This window comes from Colius striatus, chromosome 13 (genome assembly GCF_028858725.1).
Source record: "Colius striatus isolate bColStr4 chromosome 13, bColStr4.1.hap1, whole genome shotgun sequence".
Classification (NCBI taxonomy): Eukaryota; Metazoa; Chordata; class Aves; order Coliiformes; family Coliidae; genus Colius; species Colius striatus.
In genome coordinates this window covers 13,710,744-13,728,132 of record NC_084771.1, presented here as the reverse complement: position 1 = coordinate 13,728,132, position 17,389 = coordinate 13,710,744, and the positions used below count along the sequence as shown (strand labels likewise).

General features: G+C 42.6%; 1 protein-coding gene and 1 non-coding gene across 3 annotated transcripts; both read left to right on the top strand.

Moving 5' to 3' along the window:
- The first annotated feature begins 3,181 nt into the window (after positions 1-3,181).
- Positions 3,182-13,231, top strand: PABIR2 (PABIR family member 2). Of its 2 annotated transcripts, none has more exons than XM_062006579.1 (10): positions 3,182-3,645; positions 4,132-4,210; positions 5,362-5,418; positions 5,797-5,840; positions 5,919-5,973; positions 6,156-6,257; positions 7,545-7,633; positions 8,107-8,168; positions 10,077-10,173; positions 11,233-13,231. In XM_062006579.1, the coding sequence occupies exons 1-10, from the start codon at positions 3,530-3,532 to the stop codon at positions 11,381-11,383; spliced, it is 852 nt and encodes a 283-aa protein (XP_061862563.1). In that variant the 5' UTR covers positions 3,182-3,529; the 3' UTR covers positions 11,384-13,231. The 2 variants fall into 2 exon arrangements, with proteins under 2 accessions (XP_061862563.1, XP_061862562.1); XM_062006578.1 differs by having other exon boundaries at positions 8,104-8,168.
- Positions 11,012-11,157, top strand: LOC133626656 (small nucleolar RNA U109). Its single transcript, XR_009819707.1, has one exon. It is a non-coding gene; the product is annotated as a small nucleolar RNA U109 (small nucleolar RNA).
- Positions 13,232-17,389: the final 4,158 nt, after the last annotated feature.

Below are 17,389 nucleotides of genomic sequence, written 5' to 3'. Positions count from 1 at the left end.
TCTTGCTGCTGCTGTTTCCGTCGCGCCCCTCAGGCGAAGACAACCAAAAATTACTGGGAGACTTGAGGCAGGATCGAGGGCGCAGCGTCCGCGCTGACATGAGGTGACAGAAGGGACTGCCCCCGCGGCGGGTGCCCTGGGAGGCCGGCGCTCCCGGGGGCCGGGACATGTACAGCCAGGGCTCCAAGCCGTGAGGAAGCTCGAAAACGTTCTCGCCCCCTCCCCGGGGTTGCCTGGCCCGGCTGTTGCGTGTGGGAGGGTCCAGCCCGGCGGCTTGGCCCCGACCCCCACGCTGAGGTTACATGCTTTCGGCTCGGCTCTGAGACGGACACTCACAACTGTACCCTCTGTACCCTTATTTTTCTATGCCAAAGGAGTTTTTATCAAGCCCAATCTAACCATTTGTGTACAGAGGAATTCTGTCGTCTGTGTCAATGTCAATACTTACCTGTCACTATCTACCCATCCTTCTAACTGTAGTTAAATCATCTTATCTAACTGCAGCTATTTTTGGATGTTGCACTTAGGGATATGGTCTAGTGATTGATAGGGATGGGACAAAGGCTGGACTCGATAATCTTAAAGGTCTCTTCCAGCTGAAACGATTATCTGACTCTGTTTACAACTGTAAATATTTACAGCTCTGCTGTATATATTTTAGGTGTTAAAATATGTTCATTAGTATTCTCTTACTAAGTACTACCATCCTGACCTGTAACAATCAAAAGCTACACATCTGAGTTAATACCTAACCATTTTCACTTATCAGAAATAAAACTGGTAACTCTTTGTAGACCCAGACAGACATTTCCTCATCAATTTGTATTCCAGGTGAGATTTTCAGGGAGTCTTTAAGAACAAAAATAACCAGAGAAGAAAGGTAGGTCATAGATAGGTAAACCTTTCTCTTTTTTTAATCCCCCTCGTGGGTCACATGCTTACTCATTTATCTAAGGCTGATAGAATTTTGTAACTTTGAGTAGCTGGGTTTATTTTACCCACGGGGATATTTCCCTGATACTATCTAATATCACCCACATCATTGCCCATGCCGTAGCTTCATGTCCGCCAGTCCCCCTGTATCACTGGACCCACCTGTGTTATTCTCCCAGTCTCCGTTTCCCCACTTTAAATCTCTGTCCTTCACCCGTATCTTCCCAAGGCTTTGTTTAACATATTCTTGCCTTTTTTTCATCCCTATTGCCCTGCTTCTTTGCACTGATTCTATAACTCAGCAATCTGGGATTTCCTCCCTTGCATCTTTCACCTCATTCTATTCCATAGCACAACTCTCCCACAGCCACATGCCCTTTTCTCTGCCTCATTACCCTCCTCCTCCTCAGGCCTTTAAGGGTCACCTTGACATTCCCCACCTTCTTTTGTATATATGTTGCTATTAATCTTCTCTTGATTAGAGTAAACCCCTGGTCAGGCAGTAGGTTGATGTGTTAGTGCCTGGCACTGAAAAATTGGTGTACATGAAGCAATATTGTTGATTTTTTTCCTTAAGGGTATCCTGGCACACACAGCATTTGAAGCTTTTTTGCTGTCCATAGTGTCAGGGACAAAATGAAACAACTCCACAACCATGAAAAATAGCAAAATCTACATTGTCTGGTGATGTAAGACTGATGTATATCCTGTAGGTGGCTTTTCTATTAGCAGAGCCAACGTACTTGTGAGCAGATTTCCATTCAGGGCTAGATTTTTTGCTAGGTGTAGTTGCCTTGGGCACTCTCCAGCCATGGGAAGTAAAGCTTTAAAAGCTGTTCCAAGCTCTGAAAAGCTTGTGCTGAAGCACTAGGAAAGGAGAATGGTGCAGGTTCCATGTTAAAAATGTGGTGTTGCTTTTGGTGAATTGTGGCTATGAAACATGATTAACATCATTTTCCTTTAATGGCAGCAGCGGATCCTAATTTTCCAGTGAGTCAGACTGATCATAATTATCAGAAAACAAGAAAAAGTCTCAGGTATTCATCCTCTTGATCTTTGCAGGAATTGGCATTCCAGTATCCCCTCAGAGAGGTGTCACTGCTGGTACCATAATATCACAGTGCAAGCACTGGTATGGGACTCTGAATGAGTTTTTCCTTCTGCAGCAATACAAAGCAAGGACTCTTGTCTCCAGGTTTTTCAGTATGAATTGAAAAAACCCTGAAAAGACATAAAATGTGATCTTGTGGGGCTGTTAACTCCCAGGTACTTAATAGGCACAAAGTTCTTTGTTATTGATGTCAGTATAGCACAAAAAATGGGAGCATGGATAGAATACACTGTCTCTGTAGGTAGAGAATGGACTATGCTGGAGCCAGTCTGGTTAACAAAAAAAAAGCAAGGGGGTACAGGAATAAATACCAAGGGATATCAGCAACAAGAGTGCCGCTCTGTTGTCTAGGAATACCAACTTGCCATGGTTTTTAAGTCAGAGAATAATTCATATGGCCATGTGCCCACTGAAGAGCTGAAATAACAAAAAATCCAAACTTTTCATGTGAAGTATTTCTGTACCTTGTACTCTGGAAAAAGAATTGCGGTTTCCCAGGGAAAAAAAATGTGGTACTGGTACAGATGCCGAAGACACCTTGTATGTGAGAGAGAAATGTGTACATTGCAGTTATTATAGAAAACGATTAGAAAACAAGTATGAGCAAGAACAAACGTAGAGGTTGGATCCCTTGGAACGGAACGAATTGTAAAGCTCAGAGCAAAGCCCATACCCAGCCAAGAGTGAGGCCTCTGCACGCCGCACTGAGGCTTGTCATCGTGTTACTCGTTAGAAATGCTGTACGTACTTTAGCAGCCAAACGGAGCAGAGAACAGTGGAAGAGGCTGCGGGATTTAAGCCGAAAGGCGAAACCCTCAGCAGGGCAGGTCCGGCCCGGGGCGCGGCGCGGAACGCCGCCGGGCGGGCGCCTCCTTCCCGCCAGGCCCGGCCACGCCCCCTCCCGCGCGCCGCAGGCTCCGCGCCCATTGGGCCGTTTCAAACGCAGGCCCCGCCCCGTGCGCCAGCCGGCGCCCCTCTCCCTCCGGAGGCTCTCGGGAGTGCGCGCGCGGCCAGCGCCGGGGCTCGCGCCTGCCGTCGGACATGCGCAGTGCGGGGTCGCGGCGGCGAGCGCACGCGCCACGGCTCAGAGGCGGCTTTGCCTCCGCCCCGGTTCCCGCGCATGCGCGCTGCGCGGCGGCGGGCGCTGGGGGGTGTCCGGCCCGAGGCGCTCGCTCCCGTGCGGAGGCCGCGGCACCGGCGCGGGCGGCGGGAACGCGCGCGGGGAGCTCGTCCGTCGGCGACAGCGGGTGGGGGAACGGGCCGCCCCCCGGGCCGGCCCCGGCATGGGGCGCTGCTGGGGCCGCCCCCCTCGCCGGGCCCGGCGCGCCCCCGGACTCTGCGTGCGGCGCCGCCCGCGGGGCCTGTAGGGGCGGCCGCGCCGCGCCTGGCCGGGGGCAGCGGCGGCATGAGGAGCCGCTGCGGCCGCCGGCAGTGAATGGGCTTGGCGGCGGAGCGGGAGGAGCCGGAGCCGCCGCCGCTGCCGCGATGGCTCAGGAGAAAATGGAGCTGGACCTGGAGCTGCCGCCGGGGAGCGCCGCGGCGCCGAGCGACGGGGGCGGCCTGCGGAGATCCAACAGCGCCCCCCTCATCCACGGGCTCAGGTGAGCGCGGCCCGGCCCGGCCCGCGGCGGCAGCGGCGGCCCCCGGGGCACCGGCGGCAGCGGAGGACGGCCCGGGAACGCCTAGCCCTGCCCGGCGGGGCTAGGCGCCTCCAGCAGCGCGGGCCGCAGCCAGCCGGGCCCGGAGCGCCCTCGTGCCCAGCCCCGCTGCCGGCCGCGCTTAGTGCAGGCCCCCAGCTCCCCCTGCGCCGCGGCCGGTGCACGCTGGAGGCCTCCGAAACGTGTCAGTTGTTCCCCGCAATGTTCGAGCCAGGGCGGCGAATTGCTTCGTGTAGCTACGGACCCGCAGCGCGCGGGTCGGCAGGAGGAAAGAACTCGCAGTGCTCTTCCAGTGAAAGTAGTGCTGCTGCTGAAATAAAATGGCTGTGTTTTGTGCACTGGGGGCTGCAGTGTGTGTCCTAGCACTCTAGTTTTTAGTAAAGCCCACTTTAAAATTTGCTCACGAGACTTTTTTTCGTTCCCCTCTAGTGACAACTCCCAGGTTTTTCAGCCTTATGTGTTGCGAACCCGCAGGAACAGTACAACAGTTATGAGCCGCCACAGTATGGTAAGGCATCTTAAGCACGTTTTTGTTTACATTTAACAAGAAATATTTGGGCTGGAGAAATGAAGATAAGTATGATTTGTATTTGCACTAAGCATCCCAGCAAGCTTCCCGGCCGCAGAATATCCTTTTTTTTTAACACTTCAACCTATAATGAAATAATAGTGGTATATCAACTGTATGTCCCCAAGAAGACAACAATAGCTGAAGCTATGTGTGATTCCCAGTACAAAGAACTAAAATGGGTTTGGGTCTGGCCACGTGTTGGGTCTGGCCCGCTGTTACTGAAGCCTGGTATTGAACAGTACTGCAGGTGTTTCACTTTTCAAAGGTGTTGCATTTCTTTCACTTTTTCAGCCATTCTTTGTCATCTCTGGGATTCGTGTGCTCTTTTCCACCAACATTTCTCTTTCTAATCTGAGGGGTAGTGAAGTATTGCTTTTCTCAAAACTTGTGGAACTTAAGGTCCTGAGACAGATTTCTTCTGTGTTTTCTGTTCGGAAGCAGCGAAATGGAATTTTAGCTCAAAGTCTTCCATAGTGAGACTTCATAAAAAGAATGATCCATAATTTTGGAGCTCAGATGAGTAGCTGTTACATAGCAGGCACACAGGCTTCCTGAGTGAGAACTGTTGGCCCATTTGTGTGGGATGGTAGCCAAAGTTCCAGAGGAATTAGATGGATAAAATTACATGCAATTGAAAAATTGCAGAAGTAAAGTTTTAGGCAAAATTGCTCAAGACAAATGAAAGGTTTAAGATTATTTTCTTCATAATAGCCAGCTGGTTGAGTGAGTTATTACAGGAGTTGATCGTCTTACTCCAGGCAGCATGGAATTGCATGTTTGCAGTTTCATTTATAATACCTCACTTGTCTAAATGACACAGAACTACTTGTGCATTTGAGATGCTAAGCAGTATCTGCTTGCAAGTCTGAGATCTGTGCCACTTGCTGAGTGATAGAATAAATCTGTAAGTGGTAAAACAAGTATTTTCTCTTGAAGGTCAGTGTTTTCTTTTTGCAACATTGAGTCATCCACGTGCTGTCATACAGCTCATTTTTTTAATTCACTAGGAATGTAGGTCATGGCAAATAGGATGTATGCAAGCTGTTGATGTGTGATTTAATCATTGTGGCTGTCACTTTTTTTTTCAGTTGTTGTCATCATCTCCTATTCGTATTCCTAGTAGCCGACTTCATCAGATCAGAAGGGTAAGTGTAGTTTTGATCTGATTATTTAGTAGCAGAAGTGTTACATAATATTGGAGTTCTTACATAATGGGAGTTTCTTTCCTATTGAGTTTTTCAAGTACTAGGGGAAATAGTGGCCTTTTTAAAGACTTTTAATTTCAACAAGGAAGTGTCCTTGCAAGGCTTGTTGTTGTCATGTTTAAACTACCCCATATTTCTGAGGTGATGTTTCACTCTAGAGAAACGGTGAGCTGGGCTGGTAGCAGTCTTCTCTCTCTGGAGTGTTCCTACTGTTCATATTTCAATTTTACTGGCAAATTATTGAATCATGAGTGTTATTCTAAGTACCTGTCATGAATCAAATGTTATGGGGAAACTTATGATATTTATCTCCTGCAGGAGGAAGGAGTGGATTTAATGAACAGAGAAACAGCACATGAAAGGTGAGTTATTGAAACAAGATGATAAAATAACCAGAGTTATCCTCTTTGTAGCTACTGATGAGATTTTTTGTATTCTAGGGAAGTGCAAACAGCAATGCAGATAAGCCAGTCATGGGAGGAAAGCTTGAGCCTGGTAATCTCTCTAGATGTTTCCTATTTAATTCTACTTTTACACTCAACTGATGAATTTAAGAGAAGAGAGGAATTAACTGTGGAAATAATTTAAGAAGAACTGACTTTCCATTAGAGGGTTGTGCCTTGGATTCTAAGGTGATGTCACATGCCAGTGTTCAGTCTGAAACCTTGTGTTTACAGAGCGACAATGACTTGGACAAGTCTGAGAAATCTTCCTCCCCAAAGAGAATAGACTTCATTCCAGTTTCGCCTGCACCTTCACCTACGAGAGGAATAGGAAAGGTAGGATAAGTGAGATGGCAAACTGAGAGAACATAGTAGGATTTTAGACCAAGGTGAACTGTGAAGACATGTGAAACGTCACAGATTGTTTTGATAGTTTAAAAAAAACCCCACAACCAAACAAGAACAAAAAACTCCACAACTCAAACCCACATTTTTTTGTTTTCTAAGAATCAAATATTTGTCATCTTACAGCCTGCAGAGCTTGAGCAGTGTGCCAGTTCTATCAGTTTCAGTTGCTGCTATTTGTGCGATGCTTGCATGCATTTAGGGTTCTGGTTCTAGGGAAGCTGTAGTAGGTCATTGGAATAATCAGATTTGGACATTATCTTCAGCTGCATGAGTAGGTGGATACTGAGGAAGAGACAGCAAATTTGGAATGTGTCACATGTAGAGTAAGAGTGTAGGCAAAGGCCAGAAGATGCAAGTCTTGTGATAAGGATGAAAATCTGGCCATCTGTTACAGAGTGGAAGGCATGAACTCAGTGTGAAGGAGGACTCAGGCATACTGAACTTGCACTGAAGACTGATGGCAGTGCTGGAGAAGGGGAAGAAGGGGATCTTAGATAAACTACTTTTTCCAGTGAGGACTAGAGAAAGGAAACATAGCCCAGAGAAAATGACAACTAAGTTTAAAGATGGGCGGCTTGACCTTGTTTTCACCTTGTTTGTACTGCTACTGTTTAATGACATGCCTCATGCAGTAATCATGCTTAGAGCAGCCACCTACTAGTGCTGGGTAAATATATTCCTAGTACAACACTGATGCTGACAACTGGTCCTGTGCCTTTGGAGTCATGACTGCAAAGCAGTAGTAGAGAACTTGACGAACATTTTTGTGCTTATCTAAGCTCAGATTAGCTATGGAACCACAAAGCTAAATACTCTGTTCTGCTCTGGAATATTGTGTTAAATTTTCAGCTCAGATGTTTTTTAAGTAAACTTGTTTGTTTAACAATCCCCTTGAAAAAGGTAAGACCAGAGTTCTGTACTGCTGCTTGTAAGCATAGCAGGAAGAACAGAAACAACTGTCTTATTTAGAAAACTCTTTCTATTTCAGATTTCTTGTGGGTTTGAATTTTAAGTTAATCTGAGCAGTATTGCATTAGCCAGTAAAATTTGTAAATCAAGTCAAGTGTTAATGCTTCTAAGATTGTGTTTGATCATCTGATTGTTCTGTTACTAGCTTTTCTTTAACTGGAGATGTTTTTTTGACGGGAAGAGTTGAAAAACAGATTGTTTAAAAGGAAATTCTGAAGCATCTGAACGTGACATTTTTCCCTGCAGCAATGTTTTTCACCATCGTTGCAAATGTTTGTGAGCAGTAATGGATTGCCTCCAAGTCCTATTCCCAGTCCAACAAGGCGATTCTCCAAGTAAGTAACATCTGCAAGTAACAGGTATAACGTTGGCTTAAATTCCAAGGCTAGCACACAAATTAGTTAAAGCTGATGTTAAGGCACTAAAAGAGCCTTTAGTTTTACATTAGCTGAAGCGTTGCCACATAAAACTGTTCTGAAAGTTCAGCCTTTAGCAGTGGTAACTTTATGTGGGTGCTCTTATAGGAGCCTATGTCAAGGTTCCACTAGACTTGGTAAATTGTGGGGGAATGTTGAGGGAAGGAGGAAACCTTAGAAAATTTACTCCAACTTTGTGTGGCAGATAAACTTCTCTAAGGGGCAGCACTACTTTGTGATCTATATATTGAAATTCCCTAAGCCTTCCAGTTGGGCAGGAATAGTTTTAAAGAAGGTTTCATCTGGTACAGTTGTCCATGTGATGCTACATATGGTGGTGTTCAGACTTGCAACCTTTACAGGCCTGAGTATCAATAATCTCTTTCTAGCAGGAGGAGTCAAAGTCCAATCAACTGTATCAGGCCCAGTGTTCTTGGTCCCCTTAAAAGAAAAGGTATGTGCATGCACATTATCAGATGTTTTAATATGGATGTAGTTTTGCAGCTGGGTACATTTCTCTCCCTTTTTTTTTTTCTGTAAATATAATTCCCAGTGAACTGGAATTTGCCAGTTGTAACTTAAATATACGATGTAAAGTAGCCAGTCCAAACCACAAGAATTAAAAACTTTAAAAGCAGCTACTGCTTGAGAGAGGTAGACTTTATTACACATCAGCTTAAATGTTCTGAATATTCGTAAGCTCTGACATTCCTAAGAGTACCAGTGTACAGTGCACACCCTTCAGATCATCTTAGGAATGTTGCTTATCGTGCAGTATCTTCTAAACTTAGTACTGAATGTTTGTTTTTACTCTGAAAGTTCAGAAGGTGAGTGTTTAAAGAAATGGAAAAGATCTGTGCCCTTTCCTCCTGAAGGGAGAAAACTGCATTCTTTCCTGGAAGTGGTCCATGTTAGGGATATTCAAGTTGCATCCTAGAATAAGACTCCATAGTGGAACTGTGAGACTGAGATTTTTACAAGGGTGCCTCTAGCTATGCTTATCTTTTCTGCATTTTTTTTTTAACTCAGGCATTCTTAACTGCACCAAAAGCACATTGTTTTGTTTTACAAGGCTTGTGTTTAGCCTTTGAGAAAAGTTTATTGTTTGTTGGAGTTTTCAGGACTGCTTGTCCTATCAGATAAAGAATGTTGTCTAATTTATATTGAATTGGCAGAGGAGAGACACAAGTTTTCTCACAGATGCTAATTCTATCTTGGATGTTATTTTCTATGAATTTTAAAGGCATTCAAAATTGAACAATTATTTAACAAGCTCAATGGCCAGTAGAGAATAGGTGTTCATACAGTGTTGCTTGACTTTAAACATTTTACAATGGACTTTACACAGACTGTACTAAAAACAATGCAGATGAAGGGCCTGCTTTCCTCACCCTGTCCATGTGCTCTTGTGGAGCATCTCTTACAAAGTAGAGATGTGAGGTTGCCATTTTAACTTGAAATATCTATACATTACTTAATTTTAAAAAGATCTGATTCATTTACATGAACATATTTTCCAAACAACATAATCCTGTTATTTTCCAAATGTTTTTTGCCCGTTCTGCCTGATAGAAACTGTTATTCCTTCCCTTCAAAGAAGGGTATGTATCCCTGTGGGCTAAAGGAAATAGGGAATTTGGGAGGGTTATTAATCTTTTATACAATGAGTGGTAGTATAATTCCTTTCTTCAGCCTGTTATTGGCAAGTTGATGATATTTCCAAGGTCTCTATTGTACAGAAGCTATTAACGAGCTAGCTCATTCTCAGGGCAGATTATACTAAACAGATTAAACACGATGGGGAGAATTCATATAATCTTTTAATGTCAGTAGATGATTCCAGGTACAAAGACAGCCTGATCCATGATGAGTAAGTGGAAATGCATATACATGGCAAACTTTTTCTATGCAGCTTTTGTGTGGAAGTGTAATTATGTATCTGCATTTGTTGTAGGCAGGAGCGTGATACTCTGAACCAAGCTGACATCCCTGTTTTCATAATCACAGAGAATTCTAATCTGCCTTTTGGCTTATGTCAGTTGCTTCATCTCAGCTGCTTATTTAAAATTAAGTCACAGTAATTAGTTTGCTTTAGATTATTTTCTCTGGTTGTAGTCCAAGTAGCCAGTGCCTAGTTTTATGCCTTTGAGATTGTTGTAGCCCCTGAGATACTGCTGAAGCACTAGGGAAATGAAGAATGGATGGCTAAACAATAGCTAGCATTAAATTAGTGTCTTACCCAAGTGCTTGGTTGGCTGAATTAGAGGACTTATGTTACAAACCTCTCTCTTACAAAAGACAAATATTAAATAGACGTTCCAGAGACTCAAGTGAGTTTGATTATTTGCACTATTTTCCGTAGGTGAAATGGAAACTGAAAGTCAGCCAAAGAGACTTTTTCAAGGAACAACCAACATGCTTTCTCCAGATGTTACACATCTGACAGATCTCAGTTCATGGTAAAATATTTCATGTGCCCTGAAATGCTGAAACAGGGAATGTGCATTTCTCATAAGCTTTCTTGTTTTGTTTTTCCAGAAAAAAACCCAATGCTTTGTGTAGCTTGTGTGTGCATATCACTGGGAACTATGCCTGTGGTAGTCTGACAGTGTTCCTGCTCTTTTGATCGGTTCTTCCTGAGCAGACTCTAGCCTAGATTTTGTGTATAAAGCTTTTATACTGAATATAATTATTACAAATCCCTGTGGGTTCATAAGCAAAGTTGACCTGGCCTCAGGATGCTTCATCATTTCAGCGTGTTGTAGGCAGCCGTCCTAGTGTAATTTACTTTCTGGAATACTGAGAAAATGTGTGTGGGAATAGTTACTGCAGTTACATAGTTCATGTTGATACTTTCATAATGTTCAGTGTTACAGTCTGTCTCCTTTCTGTGTTACCATAATAAAAAGCTGGGTCCTTTTATTTGTCAAGGGTCAGACACTAAGTATTCTAATCTGTCAGCTCTGTTAGTATACTTTCAATTTACCTGTGGGCTTCAGACTGCCTAGAAAAAGTTTTTAGTATTGCTTTCATCCAAATTTCAAAAGCATCAATTTCTGTGCCTTCTGGAATCTTATATCAAAATCCAAACACAGGAGTTGCTTACTTCAAAGCGCAAAATAGGTTTCAGAATCTTACTTGGAGTAATGTGACATTAAAGAACAGACCAGCTGATTAATGACATCCTCACTATATTGCTGGTGAGATTCTTATTATTCCTGTACTCTATTAAGTTTTTATTCTCATTGGTTGTCACCTTCTTTCTACGACTGATTAAAATCAGAGTCATAACTTATTCTGCATGTTAAAAAAACTCCCAAATTCTGCTCTTCATTCCCATGAAGTGCAGGAGTATTTATATAACATGCTACAGAAAACAAGGAGTTTTCAGGGCTGCCAGTCTTGTAGTAAAGGCTGAGTGGTAGTATAGGTCTCCTACATTTTCTCTTCAAAGACAGAGCTTTGTCCACAAAGTCATCACAGCCGTGTTACTAAATAACCTTTTTCTTCTCCCCCAGCCTGTCTTCAGATATTCTTGATGGGAGTAGCAGCAGTGTTGGCTCTTCCTCCGACTCACTGACTAAAGGCAGCATAACCACAGAGTCTCCAGTAACGTGCTCAAACTCCTGCTCTTCATTCATTTTGATGGATGATCTCTCACCGAAGTGACTTCAAAAGCTCTGAGTCGGTGTCTGGCTGTGCTGTTCCCTTCCCATACACTTGTGCAGAGAAATGAACTCTGATCCTTGAACCATTAACAGGAGAATTATTACAAGGAAAAAAAAAAAACCATTGTAACTGTAATCCTTGGCAACTTTCCAGTGATTTTGATTTATCCATTTAATGGACATTGTAGACCATATTAATGTCTGGTTTTGCGAATTTATTTTTGAAACAAGTTGTCTGCTCAGATGATACTAACTTCTTGCTTTCAGGAACTTGCACACACTTTTTGATTCCAAGGATAGGTATCTTACCTACTGGTGTTGCAACTTTTAGGAGAGATACTTTTATCAAGGTCACTATGTCTAGGGAAATAATTTGGTTTGGGAGGATTGGAAGATACTAATTTATTCTCTGGCACTTGTACCACTGAGTAAAGCTGTTCTTGCTTTTTTTTCAGTCACTAGCCTCAAATTCTCTTACGGAAGGGAGACAAAAATGTTTTGTTAGTGCTGCTAGTTGTTTTTATTTCAGAAGGCCACAGTGGGTGTGGAAATGTCACTCTATTACATTAAAAAATACCCAAACCACAACAAAATAACTAATGACTGGCACTTTTGCCATCAGTGAAGAAATAACAATACTCGACAGACGTGATTAAAATAGCTGTGTAGTTCTCTTCCCCAGATCCTTTATCCTACAGATTGTGTGAAATAAGGTCAACATTCAGCAAGACTTGGCCGAGGAAAAACAATCCAGGCCTCGATCTAAGACATACAATGCAGATAACTAACTTATTTAAACTACTGTGTAGGAGAACCATGTATGGCACCGTTGATGTCTCCTGTGGCATTGAGGTCATAGGTATTTTTGTGCCTTAGGGGACATTGTCACAAAATTATGGAATGTAAACCAGAGGGGTGGGTGGGAAAAGTCCTTTGTGTACAGCTTGTTTCTAGAGTGCTTACCGGAGTCTGTCGTCAATGCTGCTTTCCTTAGTGTTCCTCTCCGAGGTGTGTGCGCTCTGTGGCGAGGTGCTGTGGGCAGTTCCCACCTCTGCTCTTGGATTGTGGCCGAGGTAAAGACCTTTTGCAGTTGCTCTTTGCCCTGGTTGGTTGTGGGTAGGGCAGACAGCTCTGTGAACTTTCCCTCTGTAAGGAAAGACCGAAGGCTTGGGATTGAATACGAGCTCTGCGAATGGATTGGCTCGAGGAGTTACAGCTGAGCTACGAGTAGTCTTGATGCAGTACCTTGGTGAGTCTGAGGTGAGACAATAGATATTTTACTTTTTAAAGACGTTAAAGGGGCAAAATAAATCCGTTTGTAATCTACTGTGTTATGCTATTTATTATTTATAACTATGTAAAAAGTCTGTGGTGATGAATTATAGTATTTTTTTATGATTGAATAAGTTTTTTTTATGTTCAGTAATTGCTGGCTGGTTTGTATTTAATACTCAACATTGTCTGCCAGAATCATAAGCTTCCAGTTTTGAATGTTTGTAACATAAATGCTTTTGTTACCTAAAAAAAAAAAAAAAGTACAACTTCTGATCTTTCTGAGAGAGAATAGCACTGAATTCAAAGTAAGATTACGTGCTTTAAAAAGAAAGCAAGCACAATCTCTGGCAATACTGTCTGGCTGAAAAGGGGAGGGGGAGAACCGTAGTTTTTTTCTGTTCTTCAGAAGCTGTTGAGTTTCCAGAAGACTTGTACATACCAGATTATTTTTAAAAGTGTTTCCATTAAATTGTAAGAAGCAGTGGAACGGGCCAACAGTGGCACTCTTCTTTGTATCATTTTTCACCTGTGGAGCATTAGTTCCCCACCTCAAATAAATGTGCATATTGTAAAATACTGTCCTCGGTGCCATTTTTAAATGAGCTCTACAATAGTGAATGTTGATTTCATTTGTATATTCCCAGTGCTAGCTCTTGATTTTTTTCCATGTCTTAAATGGCTTCATTTTTTGGTTTTTTGTTCACACTTGTATCTTCCCTGCCTTGCTGCTAAAAGGCTGCTTCTGCGTTTGCAATGCAGTGATAAACAGGCTGTGAGAAAATCGGACCTGTTGCCTGTGCTCCATTTCCCTTACACTGTGCTTTTATTGGTTCTGTGATTTAGAAACCTGAAGGAGGGGTGGCAGAAGGGGGAACCTTATTGCATGCTTTCTTAAAACTGAGAAGAGTGTAGCTATTGCTTGTTTGAGGCTGACCTACCTGTACAATTGATGTATCCCAGTTTTGTTTGTTAGTGAAGAGTCTAAGTGCTGGCCTGTGTAATCATTGGAATGTAAGCTTCATAAAGCAAACTCACAAATATCCATTCTTGTTACAGCATATGTCTTTTTTGGTGGCTCTTCTCCACTCCTCAGAAGAATTGCTCTTTGATAAAGAACGTGAAGTGTGATCCCCACACTGCCCGGTTCGTAACGAATGGTACTGGGGAGTGTGTGAGGTCCCATGTAGGACCACGTCTTGTTTCACACACTTTGCTGTAAGGCCATTTTAAAATCAGTTTTTGACTACCCTGATAGCTGATATTTGCACTTAACTGCACAGGAGTTCCTGCCACTTAGGGAAATGATCTTTCCTGCCGTGTGAAGGTTCACACAGCATCCTCTGAATAACACTGGCTGAAAGTTGCGGTGCTAGGTTTAACTGGTCTGTAATGAATTAGGTACCCGTGTGGGGAAGCAATCCAGCTGGTGCTGGTAGGCAGCTTTAATATTTAACTGCTGACACTTAACTTTTCTTTTTATGACTCCACTAGATTTGTGCTGAGTTGCTGTGATGAGTGAGAATTCCTGTCTGTCCTTCCCCTCTTCTTTTCAAAGAAGGAGCCAATAATGCATATGTATTGTTGAGGATCACCGGTGATGGCTCACCTTGAACGCTGTAACTGCTGAGCAGAAAGTTAAATACCAGCAAATACCAGTGTAATTCAAGCAGCATTTTAGCTGGATGATTTTTAATACGTTAATTAGCACAGCATTAGGATGTTGGTCTTTGTAGGCTCATTGAGGAGCGCTGCCTTTCCATCATACCCAAAGCACGCTGAATCCTCGTCTTGTGGGCTTAAAATGCTGGAAGGCTTTTACCAATGGTTCAGAAAAATGTGTGTGTCAGCTGTGGAACTCTGTGTGTTTTGATAATATCAAGTGTTCTGAATCAGGAAATGGATCACAGTATGCATGTTTCATTCTCCTTCATTGAATTTCAAATGGGGGATCATGGGCCCAAAAGCCTGTATTTAAGGGGCTGTTTTTCTGACTGTATATGATTAAATACTTTCTCCTACAATGAAAGTAATTAAACTGTCAGTGGGTGAGGATGTAAATCTGAGTCCTGCAGACTTTATTGGAAAACTGATTCTTGAAATGCACAAGGAAAGCTATACTGTATAAAAACAGTGAAGGAGGATTATGTTTTTTCTTAAAAGTTGTGATAAAAGTAGAGTACTCACTTTAACAACTCAAAATGCTAAAAGCATTTTAGATGTAGGGCTTCAGTTTCTCTACACAGAGCCACATTGGGGGCCGTACACAGAGGTTAACTTGAGCAGGCTTGGGGGGGATTTGGGACTCTGGTGTTCTGGAGCACAAACACAATAGGCTGGTCTTGGGAAATTAGTTTTTGCAAATATTCACATTCTTATCTGTAGCCCCTGCTAATGTATTGTGTGACAACAAAGATGAGAACTTGTTTTTCCTGGAGGAATTTCATCTGCATGTAATCTTCCTGGTAACTTCATCATAAAAAAAGCTTTGCATTATTATGGGTTCAAATAATTCATGAAGTCATAGGACTGTTTCATTTGCTTTTTTGGAGTAAGGGCCAAGAAATATTTTTGGAGCTATACAAAAACTGCCTCTTGTATTCCAAGACTATTGTATAAATGGCAACTGTCCACAGTAAGTGGAAAGGGCCTTTGCCTACCATTTAATATTTCAGTCTCTCTGGAGATGTGTTAAATAATCCTCAGCAAATTCAGTGATTGATGTAAGATGGGTCACTGAAGGTACCAGATGACCTAGTGAGAAAGGTGTAGTAAACAGCTCCTTTGACTGTAAATTAGTGCTTTAGCCCTGAATGTAGATCTAGCTTATCTAAGTATTTTTCAAATGAAAAATGTGATTTTTGAGCAACTGAGACTTTCATGAGAGTCTGTGCTGTTCAGACTTAGTGGAAAAGACTCCTTGCTGGCAAGTCTGGGACTATTTTGCTCAATCTACCTCTCAAAAAGCAAGCTCTGCTTGCCAGTCCAAATTAAAGTAGCAGTTTTAGCCATCTTTGGAGAGGACAGGGAGTTGGTGCTTGAGTTGCCTTAAAGGCTGCTTATCTAATCCATGACTATGACCTTTGTCATCAGGCTAAAATCAAAAGTAGGTGTTGTTTTAGATCAAGCCAGTTTTCTGAGGGAGTAGGTAGTCTGCAGGGCTGGTTTAAGCATGATAGCCTGGGTTTGCTTCCTGCTGCAGATGAAGAATCTTTGGTTGGAGCAGTGGGGCTGCCATCCCCATAAATACACATGCACACAGCTCCCACTTTCAACTTGTATGAGTACCTCAAGGCTATCCTTTTTATTAGTGTGCTGGGCACTTTCACGGAAGTCTCTTGTTTCAGTCCAAACCGTTTTGCATTAAAGCTGCTTTTTATTACTTGCTTTTAGATCTTAAAGCCTTTTGATACGGGGCCTATTGGGCCTTGGGTTTGAGTCTTGCCCCTGATTAGCACGCCAGGGCCAACGGTTTCTTTTTAAACTTGGAACAATTTGTTTCATTCCTCTTACGTTATAAAGTTTGGAAATGCAGAGTAGGTAGATTCTTGCTATTAACAACGAATTCATGTTAGCTTTGGTGCTCACAAAAGTTTGTGGAGTTTTTAAAAGTAAGAACTGAAGACACAGTACAAAGAAATACCTTTTATAGTGAACTGATTCGGCTGCTTTGATACCAGGCATTTCTTTTAAAATGCAGGCAATAATCCTTTGTGAGTATCACTAGTAACAGCAACAAAATCCAACATGCTTTCACTCTCAAACTCTCCTTATGATAAAGTAAGGGCTTATTCCTGAAAGATGACAAGTTCTCTTTAGGGCTAACAGAGGTCATGGCCTGTCTCTCAGTCCCCAAACAACAGTTTACAGCAACAAGCCTGTTAGTGCCACCAGGCTGTCTTTCAGTTCCTTTCTGTCCAAAGTGCATCATCTTGCACTGTACAATGGTTCCAACACCTCCAGTCTCCCTTACCTTGTTTCTGAAGGCCATTGAGATTTTTACCTTTTATACAAATACAAGGTTGATTCTCTTATTAAATAGCTGTGGTAAAATTCCTGGAGGACTTAATGGACTTTTGTTTGTGCCTCACAAGAGCTGAGGGCTGTCAGAGATTTGGGGATTTTGGTTATTTTTCAGATAATGCACTGTGTGTTTTCTGGAAGAATTATCCATCATGTGTGAATTCTGCAAGGTATTTGGATGTAGGTTATGCAGAAGCCTATATAAAAGTAACCCCTGTTTATCACCATTAATCAAATCTCAAAGGCAATGAGATGAGTTTGGTTTTGTTTTCAGAAGCTGATTTGTTTAACGCCTTGCATCACCTAAAGAAACCTTCTGTATCCTGCCACAGTTCCCACCGCTTGTGAACTTTCTCTACAGTTCAGTCAGCTGGCAGACATGCCAGGCTATTATTTGTATTGGGGTAATTTATAATGGACATTCTGAAAACCCTATTGTGCTAGAACAAAAAAAGATTTTCCTTGTCCCAAATAACTTGCAATTTAAATTTATCATGAGAACTGTAACAGTGTGTCAATTCAATTCAAGGACAACATTGTGTTCATTACTGAAAATGTCAGGATGTGTAATACACAGGTAGGGAGCAGACTGTCCAAAACTATGGGCCAAGGTAGAATAAAGAATTGTAAGTGAAGTTAGCTGGTCCAGAATCTAAATCTGAATGTTGTATCTGGCCTCTAGCAAAGCAAATTCTTTGTTCTACAAGCCCCT